This window comes from Tetrao urogallus, assembly GCF_951394365.1.
Source record: "Tetrao urogallus genome assembly, chromosome: 3".
NCBI lineage: Eukaryota > Metazoa > Chordata > Aves > Galliformes > Phasianidae > Tetrao > Tetrao urogallus.
The window spans coordinates 57284553-57301856 of NC_136815.1; the positions used below are offsets into that span (position 1 = coordinate 57284553).

General features: G+C 37.0%; 1 protein-coding gene across 1 annotated transcript in view; it reads left to right on the plus strand.

Annotated features, from left to right (window-relative positions):
- The window catches only part of ZNF236 (zinc finger protein 236), a gene marked incomplete at both ends in the record, with an annotated part of 67055 nt that overhangs the window by 838 nt on the left and 48913 nt on the right, over nucleotides 1-17304 (plus strand). Inside the window, 4 exon segments of the mRNA XM_079533621.1 lie at nucleotides 8007-8149; nucleotides 9545-9709; nucleotides 11355-11533; nucleotides 14909-15033. Coding sequence (XP_079389747.1) covers nucleotides 8007-8149; nucleotides 9545-9709; nucleotides 11355-11533; nucleotides 14909-15033 — 612 coding nt within the window.

Here is a 17304-nt window from a genome sequence, read left to right on the forward strand (position 1 = left end):
GAGCTCATGTATTAAAGCAGACCTGCTGTGTTCCCAACCGAGTACGAGTTTGTCTCACGCTTTCCGTCGTTTCTTGCTTGTTTTATTGCCGTGTGGACGCCCCGGGGCAGGCTCGCTGTGGTGGCTGTGCTGACAGCGCCTCAGGGCTGAGAGCTGGGATTCGGTGGGGCCTTTGTGTGGTGCATCCTACCCGCGTTACGGGACACGGCCCCGCGCTGTGAATCGGCCCCGCAGGCTGCTGGCAGTTGTGAGCTCCTGCACTGATGGCATGGGCTGTGGATGGGGGAGGATTGAGTCTGAGGCAACCCACCAGCACCTGGTGGCTGTACTTTGCTCGTAATTGGGCCATGATGTTAGACTTCTCCAATATTAAGATGTATGCTTATAAGGGGTTGACAGATTGATGGCTAGTCTAGTCATACGTTGTATTTTCAATGTTTTAAACAGAAGAAACCTGCTAGCTTATTAATGAAATTATGTCATGGGGTTGTTTGCAAGTGTCAGTTCAGAATTACAGGGTCTGGGGCTCCCACAGGGATTCGGAAACATACAGACTGCAGTTGCAAGGACTCTGCCCCACATAAGCAAATATTCTGGGTTCTGTAGACTTCAGCAGTCTGCAAGAATCAGTAATGTCAGTGTTGTCAACTGTAGTATGTTCTCTGCCTTAATGTTTGGCTGAGAAAAAGGCTTAAATGAAGAAACTGGCTAAACAGGACAGCTTGAATTGAGGTAAATGATATTCCCAGGACAATTGGTTCCTTGTCCCACTCAGGAACAGGCTAACAAACTTGGAGAACTGATTGTGAGTCCCACAATCTTCCACTTGAGTGGGAAAAATTTTATTAGGAAAACAGCTGTTTGCAAAATAGATGCTATGTCTTTTGCTTAGGAAACTACATGTATAGGTTTTCTTCCTTGTCAGTGTTGCCCAAATAGTTCTTATCCTGGTACTCAAGTGTCTTTCCCGAAAGAGAGAAACTGATCTCTGTAGTTGTGCAGTCTGTACGTGTATGGCAGTATGGCTTCGTTTGCAAGGAAGTGAAGGTGGATCAGTCATGCTTCGTTGTACAACTTCTCTAATTACTTTGAGTTCATGGGTGTCAAAGATTAGCCAAGCTCTTTGTTCCAGGAAAATTAGAGGTGATAAATGGAAATCTGAACTATATGCAGAAATAATAATAAGTACCAAATCTAAGCTTATGCATGAGGGCATGTGTTGGGTTTTTGCTGGAAAAAGACAGCCTTAGATTGCCCTGGTGTTCTTTAGTTCCTCATTATGTTTGTAATGAATCTGTGCCTTTTCCCCCAGTAATTGAAGCAGTTAAATAACCTGCGTTTAAGTTCTGTCTGTGTGTTAACCTAACTACCTTGTTCTGCCTTTCTCTGTATCTTTCTGGTGCTCATTATTTTGTTCCCTGTTGCAATTGCACTCACACCTTCATACCTCATTCATTCCTATGCATTAAGTGTTTTAAAGAATGATTAGATTTCCATTTCAAACCTCTCAGATCTTTTTTCTGCTGTGATTGGGTTGTGCTTTCTCTCAGGGAGAGGGAAGTTCACCTAACAAATTACTTGGTTCATTCTTAAGTTTCTATTGACAAAGTAGTGCCTGGACATAGCTCAAGGTCCGAATCGTGTCAAAGCAAACCTCTGAAAAGCTCTAGCTTGGTGTCAAATATGCAGCTATCCAAAAAATGTAGTTTCTAGTTTAGAATATTAAGCAATACATGTAGCAATATTTACCTGAACATCTAATGAAAGTATCAAGCTTGGTTAAGGAAATGTCAGTTTTTGTATACCTGTGTAGACTGGGGAAATGTGGGCTATTTATGTGATCCTTTTTACCTTGGCCTGCAAAACTCACATTTTCCCTTAGTTCTCTGCAGAATAGAATTAGAAGAACAGAAGTGAGAAAAAGCTCGTGGCTTGAGATGAGGATACCTCAGTAAATGAAGGAAGATAGAAAAAAAGAGGGGGGGGAAATGCTATGAAAGGCAGTCACTTACCGCTCTCACCAGCAGACTGATGCTTAGCCATCTTGGAAGGACTGCCCTGAGTAGTTTTTTTTTCTGCTGAGCATGCTTTTGGATGGCATGGCCATCCCCTTGGCATTTGTCCCCTCCTGGCCTCCTGTTCACTGAGGGGTGAAGAGAGAGAAGCAGGCTGCATTCATGCTCTACCAGTAGCAGGAATGAAACACTGGTGTGTAATAAGCACTGTTTTTTGTCACCAGTCTAAATAAAACATGGCACTATACAGGCTGCTTATGACAGCGTTAACTCTATCACAGCCAGACCCAGTGCTGTCTAGGTTGCACTGAACCAGATACAACAGAGCTGTTCATTTGGCGTCCTATCAGGCTCCTCTGCCACCTGCAGTGTGGCCATGAAACTTGGGGAGGCCTGGGTGCTCCAGAAAGAAAGGTGGCTGCTTCGTGTTGACAAACAGGACAGCTGGCATCTGAACATCCTTCTCAGCAGTGTGCCTCTGGGAGCTGAATGTCTGCACTGGTACTGCTTAAATTCTGGGTTGAATATTGACCAGAAATAACAAAAACTACCTTTTAAAATATATAGCAGGTCCTTATTGGTTTCTGTATTTTGGCCCAGTGCATGGGTAGAGAGTTGAGCGTTCTTCCTGCTCCTCCCATCAGCAGTCGTGAAGAATTACTGTTTGTTGCTTTTTGTTGAAGAAAGTGCTGAGTTAAGTTTAAACAAATCCAATTCTTTCATGATTGCAGAGCTGAGCAAAATGTTTTAATGATTCATATATCATTATTCATTATTGTGATTTCTGGCGGGGCATGAGGGAATGTCAATATTGCTGTCCCCGTTTTGGTCTTTTGTTCTACCTTTGATAGGGTCAAACCCTTGAGTCCCTAGACTTGCTAGCTGCCGGGTAACTTCAGTGGTAGATTTTCATCAACAAATTCCATGGGCTGTGTTGCATGGAATTGTCTTCTTAGCCTGATGCTGGCAGGCTATTAGAGATGTAATAAGGCTGTGTCGTGTTTACAGCTGAATGAGCCCATCTGTGCCTTGCACAGAGAGCTGTGTTCTGCCATGAGGCACAGTGCTGCTTATGTATGGAAGAAATGTTCAAGAGTGCTCTCATTCTGTCTTCCTCCATCCGCACTGAGGTTGTATCAGTGGCTTAGGGCCGAGGGCACCTGCCTGCTGACTCATCCTGAAGTCGATTGTTCTGAAGGCAGTGTCACAGGGATCTATAGCTGAGCTTATCCAAAATTTCATGGCTGATGCTTCACGAGGGGCAAAACATTTCCAAAGAACTTGAAGGCAGTAGCATTCAGAATGCTCAGATAGAATCAAGAATCCTTAGAGTTGGAAGGTACCTCTGAAGGCCATCTAATCCAGCTCCCTTGCAATGAACAGGGACACCACAGCTAGATCAGGTTGCCCAGGACCTGATCTGGTCTTGCCTTGAAAGTCTCTCGGGATGGGGCATCATCTACGACACTAGGTAACCTGTTCCATTGCCTCATCACCCTCACTGTAAAAGACTTTTTCCTTATATCTAACCTAAATCTACCCTCTTCGAACTTGAAACCATTTCCCCTTGTTCTGTCACCACAGACCCTGCTAAAGAGTCCCCTTCTTTCTTGTAGCTCCCCTTCAGATACTGAAAGGCTGCTCTCAGATCACCTCAGCCTTGTCTTTATGCCTGTCTTTATGCCTGTCTTGTTCTCTTTGATACTTTCCAAGTCTGTTTTTTTTCCCTACCATTGCACTATGGACAAAGTGCAAGTATACAAACAGAAGTCTTTGTTGGTAGCGCATAATGAGCTGGGTGCTTCCTATTCAGTTGATTGTATTGATAGGCAGCTGTCTGTCTCAAGTTATGATGGAATTGATTTACGTTATCACTAGAGAAATATTGAAATTGCATTCATGCCTTAAAGCTTTTGCACTGTTTCTATACAGTTAATAAATGACAGTGGTTTAAACTTCAGTCTTGCTCGGTAAGGTTTATCATCTGTTGAAGTATGCAGACCTGAGAGCAACATTTCAAGGCATTTGTTTAGTCTGATATTCACTTTGTGCCTTGTGTGTGCATGTGTTTATGTTTATGGGATGTCAATAAATAGCAGCTCTCTAGCAGGAGAATGCCACGTCTTCATGTGATTGTTTTAATTGAAGTAATATGCTTAGTGAGTTCACCTATTCTCTGTAATATATTCAAGGAAATCAAACTTAGTTCTTTGTTGTTGAGTTGAATAGTGTTCTCGTATCTTTGTTAGCACATAGCAGAATTGTGTTGTCATCTGGACAGAGTATATCTAAGACAAACAGATGGCTTAATCTCTGTACCAAATATTTACAATTTTCTGGGAGCTTAGGCACCATATTAAGTATTTATGATAGAGTTGCTAATTGTGACAATCAGATGCTTTATCATCTGCATCAGTATTTGTATTTTTTTTTCCTTTGGTAAGCAGGGAACTCTATCTGTATGCTATTGCTGACTTGCTGAACTAGCATCGTCACCATTTTTGGGTTTTCAAAGCTACAGACCTTTACATTTGGTTCAGTAGTTGTCAGCATTGGCCTTGTGTCATGTCCCATGATGCATTTAAAAGTGTTGCTGCTTTGAAGTAATTCAGTAAACCTGGATTTTATTGAGGATTTCCCAGAAATGTGGTAATGCAGGTTAATACTTTGACCTGCTGTGAGGATGACATACCAGCATGAATACTGTCTTTATCTGGTTATTAACTGTTTGCACAAAAAGTTGTCAAGCTGTTACTTCGTTTTCATATCCATGACAACATCCCCAAACCATACCTGGAGTCTGTGTTGCCTGACAGGAAAGTTATGGTCTGTCTCACTTGTTACTTCTTTTATTGGCAATGTCTTCTCTGCTTTTGTCTTTCTGATTTGAAATACGTAACATTTTGTCCTTGCTGTTTTCAAATCTCTGGATTTCTGTGGGGATATTGTTTCAAATGCTTCCTTTATTACTAGAAGAATGAAATAAAAAGTCACGACCTGTGTCTTTAATAGAAAGGAGCTGTGTGGCTCTTAGAATATCCTGTGTTTGGCTGGTTACAGAGAACAAACAGGATTTTTGTGAGAATATAAGTGGGAAAAAGATTATTATAATTTCATAGCTTTCCCTTAAGCTATTTCGGGCAGAGTAATAAGGAAGAAAAGAAATGAGTATGTTCTAATTCTAATCTGTGTTACATCTCAGTCCTATCTTTGGCTAGAAGTGGAAACAGAAGTCCCAATGGGACTGTTTTTCTGCTTATACTGGCTGTGACTACTTAGGGCAACATTGAGCTCATCTTCAGTAGTGGAGATGTCTGAAATTGAACCTAAGTTTGTTTGCTGTACCTTATCCCTAAGGCCTTCTGGTGCATTTCTGCAGTAGGAGCCCTCTGCCAAGCAGCCTCCTTCAAATGTATTGTGCAGTCCAGTCACCGAGTCTCAGGCCCAGTCCTTACTCCCCAGGCTTCTTCCTTTTGCTTTTTGAGGCACTGTGAAAGATATAAGATTGTAAGATTTGGCTTTGCAAAGAGTTACAAAGGTTTCCTTTTAAAGAAAAATGCTTGAGATGTTACAGTGAAAGCAGTGAGTTTTCTAAGTGGGTGCCTTCTCTCTCCTGGGAGTGTGAGGGCCTCTAAGGAGCTGGAAAGGCTTCCAGGCAGCTTTGGGTTTGTGCTCGCTCTTGAGAAATTCTTGGCACTTCTGTGTGGGCTGTGATATGCTGAGCTGCTGATTTACCAAAGTTAAGGCCGTTTCTCTATTCTTTCCTATGAAATTCTGCTGCAAGATGTTCAATTTTTAATTAATATATGGTTCCACTGAAGTCTTTAGTGAATTTTTAAAGAAGATGCCTAGCCTGTAGATTAATTAATGTTCTGCTTGATGCAGATATGATGCACACCTTAATAAAAACATAAAGCGTATAAATATTATTGACCTGGAAAGTAACTAACCAGGTATCTAGTTACTAGTTACACATAGGAATGAACATGTTGCTTGCTTTGACTCACACTGCAGGGAAGTTAGTACCTTTGGTTGCATGAAACTTACATTTCTGCTTGCTCAGTTGCTGCAGCACTGTTTTAGTCTGTTATCTGCTCTCTTTGATCTCAGGAGTGAATGCTCAAAGATAATAATCTCTTGGGTTCACAGAGAATTTTTTCAGTCCTCAATTAAGAGAGAGGTCAGGCCTTCATTGGGTTGAACAATTACTCCAATTTCCATAGGACAAAGTTTTCTTTGTTAAGTTTCCATGTTGTCCACGTGTTGGAGTAAATTTTCCTTTCACTTCTCCTTTTTTTATTTTCATTTTTTTATTTTTTGTCATGTCATGCCAGTATTATTGATACTGTCTGCATGTACTCTGAATTTACAACAGGGAGTTCTTTAAAGGGTGCAGTAGAAATACACATGCTCAAGTTCTGTGGTGCTTGCATTATCATGTCTGTAACAGAACTGTGCGAAAACTAACTTTACAAAGTGAAAGTTCACTGGGTGATTTGGATAGCCCAGCAATGGGAAATGTAAGTTCCCTGGCTGCGGTTTTCAGTTTTGATTTCTCACTGATGCTGTCGTGTTCTGAAACATTATGAACAGCCTCCTTAACTACAAGCTTTCTAAAGTTATTTCTGAGGATTTTAGTGGGAAGAAAAGGTAGTCAGGGCGTAAGGTACTGTTTTTTGTTTTTTCCCCGTGTGAATGATGTGTTAAATGATAGAGGGCTTGGACATGGGAATAGTACTGAGCAGAAGTTCACTATGAATTTGCCTCTTAGAGGAAGTGTAAATGGGATACTGTACGTTGTGTTGCTTCTTCCTGTGCCTCGTACTTACGAACATGGAGAGAGGCATTGGCAATTTTAAGGGAAAGCATCATGTCTTGCATGACAAGATAATGAAATCAGTGTTCTTTTTTATTTTTTTGTCTCGTTGCGTTCTGTCGTTGATTCACTTTGAGTTGTGGCAGTGTTTGAAGCAGAATTCTGTGATTCTGTTTTTTTTTCTCTTTAGTGTCCTCAAGCAGCAGCGTGAGTCAACAGAGTTTATTTTTGTTTTATTAATACTGTTTTGAAGGACCTCTTGCCAGTTTTTCCTTAACGTTTTACTTGCATAAAGATAGCTTACCTTGCAGTATAGTATGGTCTCAAGTGTAAAATCTGTTCATGTTGCTTGGAACCTTTGAGTTTTCGATTGAGTTGGTTTTTTTTTTTTTCCTGTTAAATATTTGAGATAAAAGAAAAACATTGATAGAACTGACTTCTTCAATCTGAGAGAATACTGACTTATGTATCAAAATATCCACCTATGTATCAAAGGCTGTATTACACTGGGCATTCAGAACAAGAAAACTGTATGTGTTTGGACTGAATCTATTAAAACCATTTTCTTTGAATTCACGTGACTTGCATTTTATTACATCTTTCTCAGCTACTTGAAACTTTTGTGTTGGTTTTACAACAATAAACAATATTTTATGTTGCCAGAAATATTAGAGACAGAAGATACTTAAATGATCTGAAAGAGGGAAAAGAAAAAAGAAAATGTGGGGGGACCTGGGGGTGAGGAAAGGTGCAGAAATACAAGTAGGCAGAACTGCTGACTGTTGTTGCATTTTAAACACATAATAATATTGAAAGTAACCTCTGTCAGTGTTTTTAATCTCATACCTAGTGCATTTGTCAGCATTTCATTTTGTTGCAAAATTGATTGGTTTTTATGAAGCACAGAAGGAAATAATTATAATTACAAGGAAAAAGGTGGTTTTGTCCTTGAGAACAGGCATTTACAGGGATGGTTGTATTCCTGTGATGTGGTGTGAATGGAAATAGCAATGTGCTTTATGCTTGAGATCTTCAAGTTCCAGTGCAGTTACAGTCATGTCAAAAACTTGCAGGAATTAGAATAGTTTCTTCTTTGAAGAACTCTTATTTTTACAGTACCTTATAAGTAAATGGAATGGGGCTCCGTATGAAATGTTTCCATGCTTGTTTTGTAGATGGTGTGCTGACACCGAATATAGAGAACGGTGATTTTCCCTACCAAGTACCCAGCTTCCCTAAGTGTGAGATCTGTTTGCTGTCTTTCCCAAAAGAGACCCAGTTCCAGCGCCATATGAGGGATCATGAGCAAAATGACAAGGTACAACTTTGATGAATTACAAATATAAACTTAAGAAATATTAGCGTGTCTTGATACTTTCATATACTGACAAGTAAAGTAAAGATAGCGTTTTCAGGTGGTGGTGTTACATCACTAGTTATTACTGTTTAGAAACCTGGGAGTTTTATGAAGCTGTTCTTTTCACTCTGCACGTTTCCTTTGAGATAAGAAATTATTTTCAGTTCAGTAATTTTTATTTTTAGCTGTTCTCTTCAATTTATAAAATACGTAGGTAAGAAAACATGGGATCCTTTTAATTGAATCTGCAAACTGATTCTACACATTAGCAATGAAAATAAAATGATTGTATTGATTATCTGGACCCAGCCAGACTCTTGTGTCTGTTCTTAATAGTTAGGCTACCTACCGTAGTATGTATAAATTAATCAGTAGATTAATTTCACAGCGACAGCTGTTTCCATATGAAATGTGGGAAAGAAGGAAAAAAAAAAAAAAAGAATCTGTGATTAAGATTCTGCTGACTTTTAAATTGAGCTTTTGCCACAGGTTTCATATATAAACTGAAGCATTTTATTTAATTTATTTTCCTTGTTTCCTATTATACAAAGCATGAGATTGGAAAAATTCTTGTACTGTTTAAGATAGTTGCAGTTGTAAATGAATTCTTAGGAAATGTTTAACTTAGGGATGTTAATGAATATATGGTGAAAGCTACTTATGTCATCACAGCATTGTCCCAAAAGTTGGAAGTCCCGAGTTGGAAGGCACCCATAAGGATCATTAAGTCCAACTCGTGGTTCCCCACAGGATCCCTCAAAATCCAAATCATATTTGTGAGCGTGTTGTCCAAACACTTCTTAAAATCCAAGTTTCCATGTTACAAAACTGATCCATAAAAACAGGAAGTTCATGTGGTTAAAACTATTACATTCCATGCTTGCAAAAGAGCTTTTCTACCTTCACTAACTGGAAGTGGTAGTGCAGATAGCAACTGAAGAGCACTGAATCCAAGCATAAGCTAAGCTCTTCACTTCTCCGGTTGAGAAATTAATCAAATTTAAGTAAAATTCTGTATCTCAGTTTTAAAGCAGGGAAACTTATCTGTCTCTTGCTCATTCTTTTCTCCTGCTAACTTCATTGCCCTTAGAAAGACTCAATTTTGAGTCCCTGCTTTCTTTAATTCCTAGGCTTTCTTTTCCCAAACACTATTGAACACAAAGCACTAGCTTTTCCAATTGTGAAACCCAAAGAAGAGGAAATATTTTAAACTGGTGCTATTGTATGTTGTTATTGCTATATGTGGGGGTCTTAATGTTTTTTAAAATTTTGAGTTCCAGTTATGTGTCATCTGTATTATACATAACTTCTGGGATGATTGAATTTTGTCTTTATTTTTGGGTTTCTAACAAACAGCCTCACCGATGTGACCAGTGTTCAATGTCATTTAATGTTGAATTCAACTTGACACTTCATAAATGTACTCACAATGGCGAAGATCCTACGTGTCCTGTGTGCAACAAGAAATTCTCCAGAGTGGCCAGCCTGAAAGCTCATATAATGCTGCATGAAAAAGAAGAGGTAATACATTATATTTCATCATTTAAGTTTTAAGAAGGTGAATGTGTGTGTGTGTGTGGTGGTTGTCCTTAATCTCTCAACTATATATTTTAGATCGGAAGACTGACTGAATGATGTAATTTATAAGAACCACAGCATGTTTAGCGGGGAAACTATTTTAATAGTAGTAGAAATTAACATATCAGATATAAACAAGTGTTCCAATTGTGCATTCTCCTACAGAATCTGTGCACATTCATTAGTATTCATATACAATCAGTGATCATTAATTGATGAATGTGCAATAGATAAAACTAATCCTACCTAACCATTTGTCTCAGTTCTTTATAAATACTTCCAATTTGGAGTGATTTTGGTCATTTTATGTACATTGATAGGCCCACGTGTAATAATAGCCTGTGTGATCATTTCCATGGCTTATGTCATATTAGATAATTCCTAGTCTTTGTGAACGTTTCTGTATTCTGTTAGTGTATTTTTATTACTGCTGAGACTTGTTCACAATCTCTTGTATCATGAAGCTGTTTTTTGAGACCTCCTGTTTTTTCTTTTTGTTTAAGGAGTCACTACTGAGTTAAAATGAGAGGACTGTGCAGTTTGGGGTGTTAACATATATATAACACCAAACAGTTTAATTTACTGGGGGAACTTGATTTTTGTGATTGCCAGCAGCATTAGGAGAAGAAAATTGAACAGCAAGGAAGATGCTCAAAAGTGATTTCTGTTACTCATTTCTGCACTTCAATTACTCTGATTTTCATATTAGGTGCATATGTCAGAAGAATAGATTGTGATGCCTCCCAATTTAAAAAAAAAATCAGTCTGCAGCTTAAAAATCAAACTTAGAAAAATATCAATGCTTTTCAGTTGTAACGAATCCCTGCTTGTAACAGAACGTAATTCTGTGCTAAAACAGAAATGAACATAGTAATTAATTTAGAGAATTGCAAGAGTGACTTTCCCAGTGATTGTGCGTGTGGACTTGTCCTTGGAGAACTGGAATTTGAACTTGCACTATACCTTGTAATTCATAGAACATGGTACTGGCATGTTTTTCCAGATGAGCAGTATAAAAACTTAAATTAGCAGTGGGGTGTGTTTCCCTTGCTGCGTCGCTGCTCATTTCTGTTGTTTTGTCTGTGGGGATAGCTTAAGGTAAGTCAGTAGTGACTGCGGTGGGTTTACTTTTAAAGAGTAAGTGATATTCTGTATCTTTTTAACAGTGAAAGTGTAAAATCTTTACATCTGCTGTTAAAGTATTTTTAGTTAGGAAGTATTTTGGTGGTGGTAGTTTTTTCCCTCAAATCTTTGTGTAGATTTCTAGCATTGAGGTAGGTTATGGTGTATATCTTGAAAGATGTGACCAAAGAAACAGAGCAGAGATGATAGTACTGAACTGCGTGTTGGTGTTACTTACAAACTCATACACAGTTCAGTTCAGGTGGAGTTTTGTAGAAGATAAGTATTACCGTAAGTGTGCAGTGGTTCATGATTTATATTACGTGGCTTAAACTTTTTTCACTTGTATACTTTTATTCGTGTTTGCTTCTAGCTGCCAAAGTCCTTAGAAGTATTCATGCACCTACTTGAGCAGAACTTGTATTTGTGAATCTTTTTAAAAACCAGTCTCTATTATCTGTTTCAGAATCTTATCTGTTCAGAGTGTGGAGATGAATTTACGTTGCAGAGTCAGCTGTCCATACACATGGAAGAGCATCGTCAAGAACTGGCAGGCAATAGGGTCCACAGCTGCAAATCTTGCAAAAGGGAATTTGAAACTTCCTCACAGCTGAAGGAGCATATGAAAACTCACTATAAAATAAGGTGACAATCACAGTTTTGTAACAAAATGAGAAGATGTTACTTTAAAGTAATAGCTAGGAAGGCAGGAGTAGCATTTCCAGTCATTAAAGTACCATAACCTGTGCTGGTTGTTTCCTTTCTTTGGTATGCTGTTCTGAAATAGCATTGGTTCGTAAATCCTTGCTAAACTAGGTGATCGTTTGTGAAGGCTGTTTTTGTATTTGGAGGCCCATACTAAGCACAGTTCTGTCAGCATACAGGTTAAGCATATGGGTTTGTGAGGTGTTTTTTAAATACAGATTGCATTCTGAAGTGCCTTCATGTGATTCTGAAGTCCAGTAGCAGTACTGAAGCGAACCTGTGTAAACTTTATGTAGTTACTGTAGTTTTTTATAGTTACTGTAATGCAAATCTTAATGCTTTCCCTTGTCAAAGAAATAAACTGTTCCTTGCAGTTTAGTACTTTTTTCCTAGTAGCTCTTTCATGACCTTCCCTGAGTTTCTTGCAAATCTGAAAAAGCACATAATAAAGGGAAAGAAAGAACCCTAGTAAGTGTTGCTCTTGCTTTAGCTAAATATTTGTTCAATAACTTCTTTCAGCAGTGTAATTTGATTCCATCTTAGGAAGGTGAAAATTAAGTTAGTTGAAAGAAACACTTCTGTTGGTTTAGTTTAAGGTAAATCGTATTAAGAAAGTTTATATATAGTTTATATATAAACTATGTATTAAGAAAGCCTAAGATTTTTTTATAAGAAATCATCTGCAGGAGAAATGAAAACAACAAAATGAGAAATGTCAGACATTTCCTATTCTGCTTGTAGGCAGCTTTTACAGGTCGAGAGATCTTGTTAGTTATGTTTCAGAGGGTTTAAATAAGAATTGCAGTTTCTCTGTGCAAACTGTAAATTGAGAGTTTGAAGTATGGGGTTGCTATGTTTGTACTGAGTCACGTAAGTGTATACTATGAGTCAAGAAACAAGTTCTTATTGTGGATGTCTCCTTTATAAGTTAGGATAATGAGAAAAATACATGAATGATTATAATGGCAACTGTGATTTTGAGAGAGTATTATGCATCCTGTGTTTTGATGTGAGATGTATGAGTAGTTTTAATTTACTTTTAAAAATGTTGAAGATAAAAAGTTTTGCTTGACAGAGAGGGACAAAATTGATAACAGCATCAATTTTGACAGAGTGGTTAATGGCAAAACAGGAAGAGGAGTTATTTCTGGTATTTTCATTCAGATTCTTTCTTGAAGAGTAACTCCTTTGGTCTTGCAGGAAAGCACAGCTCCATCAACGTTTGTTAATCTTCATTTTCTTGAACATAATTTTTGAACATAATTCTGTTTTATGTTATTAAGATCTACTTCATTTATCAATTCAGATGTGGAAACATTGCATTTGTGTTCCAGAAATTGTTTACAATAGTTATTTACTGTCCTTTTGCCATCAGTTCCAAAGCAACTTGAGTATGTGAACCAGTTTAGCCAGTTGCAGGAGCTACTTCATCGAAAAGCTAGCATAGCTCTGGTCTTCTGTTCTTCAGTAGAAATTCTGAATTTTCATTTGACTCAGTCCTCTCATATTTTCAGAGAAAGTATGAGAAGTAAATGTTTCACCTAATTAGCTTAACAGTATACAGTATAATATTTATTTAAGGTTCAAGGACCTACATATGTAGGTAAAGATCTTATTATTTATTTCCTGCTTTTCATTATAAAATAAGCTTCAAGGATTTTTTAGGAGTTAAGGAAGCAAGGCTTTTCATATTTTCAATTTTTTCTTTCCAGAAATAGAATGTAGTTCCCCTTCCTTAGAGGTATCTGTTCTGTCTCTGAAATATTTGAATAAAAACTATTACAAAATCCATAATTTAAAATTATCAGTGTATCTGTAAACGCTGAAATCCCTTCAGCTGTCTTCAAGTTGGAGGCATGTATTGTATTTCCTTGTTAAAATATCACAGCTATAGTTTAAACAGGTGTAATTTCTCCTCAAAGAGTGTATCAGGCTGGTGTACATCTATTGTCCTGAGGAGAAAAGGATGGTTTCTAAAGTCTGTCCTACTCATAGACTCGTGGCTTGGGTTGGAAGGGACCTGAAGGATCATGAAGCTCCATCCCCTTGCTGCAGGCAGTGCTGCCAACCTCCACATTTAATACTAGACCAGGCTGCCCAGGGCCCCATCCAACCTGGCCTTGAACACCTCTAGTGGCGGAGCTGTGCTGTCTCTACTGCTCTTCAGTCTTTAGCAGATTTTATTCTGCATACTTCAGTAAATTTTAGTAGATACAGTTAACATGTATCAGTAACAATTTTGTCCAGACTCTGCTTGTTCTGCAAGAATATTAAAAAGAAAAGAAAAAGTTTTAAAATGCATGTAAAAGTTCAAGTAACTAGAAAAGAAAATGTACTGCCTGTTAAAATGACATTGTATTCTTTTAGAGGAGAAAAAATGCATCATTTGAGAAGTGTAGATTGCCTCCTGCACAGACTGTAACTTCCCTGCTGTTTTTCATGGTGTTATACCAGCTTGTGCTTCAAGGTGCTTGTATATTTTTGCACATCTGATCCATATTAGCTAATTCTTATTTCTCTGGTTTTCAGGAAAACACTGGGTATTTAAATCTGTAATTTTGAGCAGAACTGCCAAGCTGAATTACCACATAGATGTAAATTCTCAGGCATTATGGAAATTGTGGAGCGCTGTAGATGTTGCATTGATTTGCTTACTGCTTCTTGTTTCCATTGAGTTGTTGTAATGGTCTTTAGGGCCACCTGGCTTTTTGACTTTTTTTCCCCCCTCAGTAAAATCAGGTGTTCTTTTTCTACATTATTGATTAGTTTGATTTGTACAGAGATCAATTACATGTCTATGTATCTGTTACTGTAGCTTTGGAGATCATGATACATACTTGAGATATTAAATCCTTAACATGTTCTTGTTAGACTTAAGTAACTGTGTTTGTGCGGTGGTTCGTAAGACACTTGTAGTTAAGAACAAAGATTTTCTGTTTCTTGCACACAGCGAATGAGTTGCAATGTTGAAAGTTCCCATAGAAACCATAGTTGTGAAGTCACTCTAGATGAATTTACAGTGAAATTCTCTAGAGAACCTGAAAGATCTACCAATTTGATTGCTGAAATAACTGTACAATTATTTGTATTATCTGGGTAGGCCTAGAAAAGTACTCCAAGTACTTTCCATCGATCATTCAATATTATTAAAGATTTTATTTTCATTGATATGGCTGATGCTGTATATATTGTCATCACTTTTCAAGTTTGTTTAAAAAAAAAAAAAAAAAAAAAAGCTGTAAAATGAGCTCCTTCAAAATAAGACTTTAGTGTTAACTTTTTTTTTTTTTTTTTTTTTTTTTTTTTTAATGACAGGGTATCAAATACCAGGTCATATAACAGAAATATTGACAGAAGTGGGTTCACCTATTCATGTCCTCACTGTGGAAAGACGTTCCAGAAGCCAAGTCAGTTAACTCGACATGTTAGAATTCATACAGGTAAGACTGTAGAAATAATTATTTCACAAAATTTCATTAACCTGAGAGATGATGAATACTTTTGTATGTGTGGGGATGTGGAAGTGCTGTTAATGTGTTTGGCTTGTTATTATGAAAAATTTAAGTAGTTCATACTATTCTTTATTTATTTATTTATTTATTTATTTATTTTACAGAATACCTGTTTTGGTACCTAAAGTTTCAGTGGGCCAGAAAATTTGAGTCCCTAGATCAAGGGATTGTTCTAATTAAGGTCTTAAATTGCAAACAGATTCTGAAAGTTACCATCACAAAAATGTAGAAATTTAAGACAGTGAATAGTACTTCTGACAGTGGCCTTGCTTTTTTTTTTTTTTTTTTAATTGATGTGTTTAAAGTTACTGCCATATGTATTCTGAACTTACTGTAATCGACATGTTCAAGATGCCCAAAGTAAGCTTAGGAGGTGGTAAGCTTAGACTTCAGTTTTGGTAATTGAAGAAAATATTCATTGTGGAATGAATAGCAGGGTTTTTGGCTAAATTACTGTAATAAATATATGTATTTGTTTAACCCTTAAGCAATATTAATAACTGAAATTGTGCAATAGAAAATAATGCAAAAGTTTAGGAGGAAGTGTTCCTGAAACTGTGGTATTAGTTCTAAAGTTTTAACCAGCCATACATTATATAGTATGAGTTTGGCTTTAAACCAAACCTTCACAAAAGGTTCTCCAGTGATGTAAAGCTTGTTTTCTGTCTTGTGAATAAATTGCTGTTTGTTTAGTTTTTTGCTAATATAAGTAGTAAATTAGGTAAGTGCATAATGTTCTTTGCATTAGCCATGTGTGCAGGCAATCATGTGAAGAGTCACTCTATGTGGAAATTACTGTTGACCAATAGAGAAATAAAAATTCCCATAAAATTAGATTGTGTTACCTTATCATAGGAATCTTTTCAAGTTTTATAGATTTTTAGTCATGATACAATGACACAGGAGGTCACTCTTGCACCTGCTTTAAAGGTTACATCAAAATAACATTCACAAATGTCATTGAAAAATAGTTTTACTGTTTTAGAGTCTGTGTAGATACATTGTTATACCTATTCTAACCAGAATTGAAGAAGCAAAACTACAGTTGGTTGAGGATACTTCTGTGAAAATTTAAAAGCTTGAAGAGCTTTTGTAGTTCTTCTGCAGAATGAAACAAGAGACAGAAAATAGATTGTCCCCATCTGCACATGACCATAGGTCACTCTAAGTTTCAAGCAGTTAGGAAATAACAATTATATGAAAGTATATTATTGCTTTGAATGCCAGACAGACTGTGGATTTAGTTACTTGAGGTACTAAATCTTTGTGAGACTTTAGAATATGTGTTCCTTTAATTTTGAAAAGAGCATGCCTGTGGTGCTATTACAGTGCATACACTGGTGTTGTAATTGCATTACTTTTTTTCTTATACCTATTATTTGGGGCCTTTACATGTTCAGTATTTTAATCTGTGTTAAAAATGCCATACCAAAACCCATAGACTTGAAAGAAATCATCTGAACTCAAAGGCAATAGAACAGAAAATGTATATTCCTTAAGATTTGATACTGCGGTATTCTTTGTAACCTGTTCCAGAAAACTACCTTTTTCTGCAAACAGTGAGATTAATTAAGAATTAATCTTTTTGAACTAGACCAAATTATAGCTCTCGACATCTTTAGAAGCAATATAAAATATTCATTTAAATTATTTGTATCTGATATTTATCGCATGCTGTTACTCACATCTTTTAGCTAGATGCAGCATGTCTGTAGTGGTTTTGCTATAGAAGTATGCAGAGCAAAGTAACAAATTTTTTCAGGGTCTTGGAGTTATCACTATTGAACTGTTTCATTAAAAATATGTATATATATATATATTAATGCTGAGTTTACAGTGGAGATTTCTAGGAGTCAATTGAGACAAAAGCTGGCAAGGTACTGGATTTTGTGCTTTATGTCAGTGTATAACTGCTTTGTAGTGAGTTAATGTAGGTCCATTACATTTCGTCACTTAAGATTTGCGGGGACTATTTTTTATGTATAATCAGTGTGGAAATAACTAAGTATATACAATGTTGAACACACTTAACGTCAGAGAACAGCAGCAGATTCTCAAACATCATTAACTAGGATTTTCTCTCGTGTTTTGTACTAAAGAAATATTGAAAGAGAACATTCAAGGTTTTTAATTTTTGAGCAAGTCTATACAGTATCTTGAATAATAACAACATTTGACTTCACTTTTTGGGGATAGATG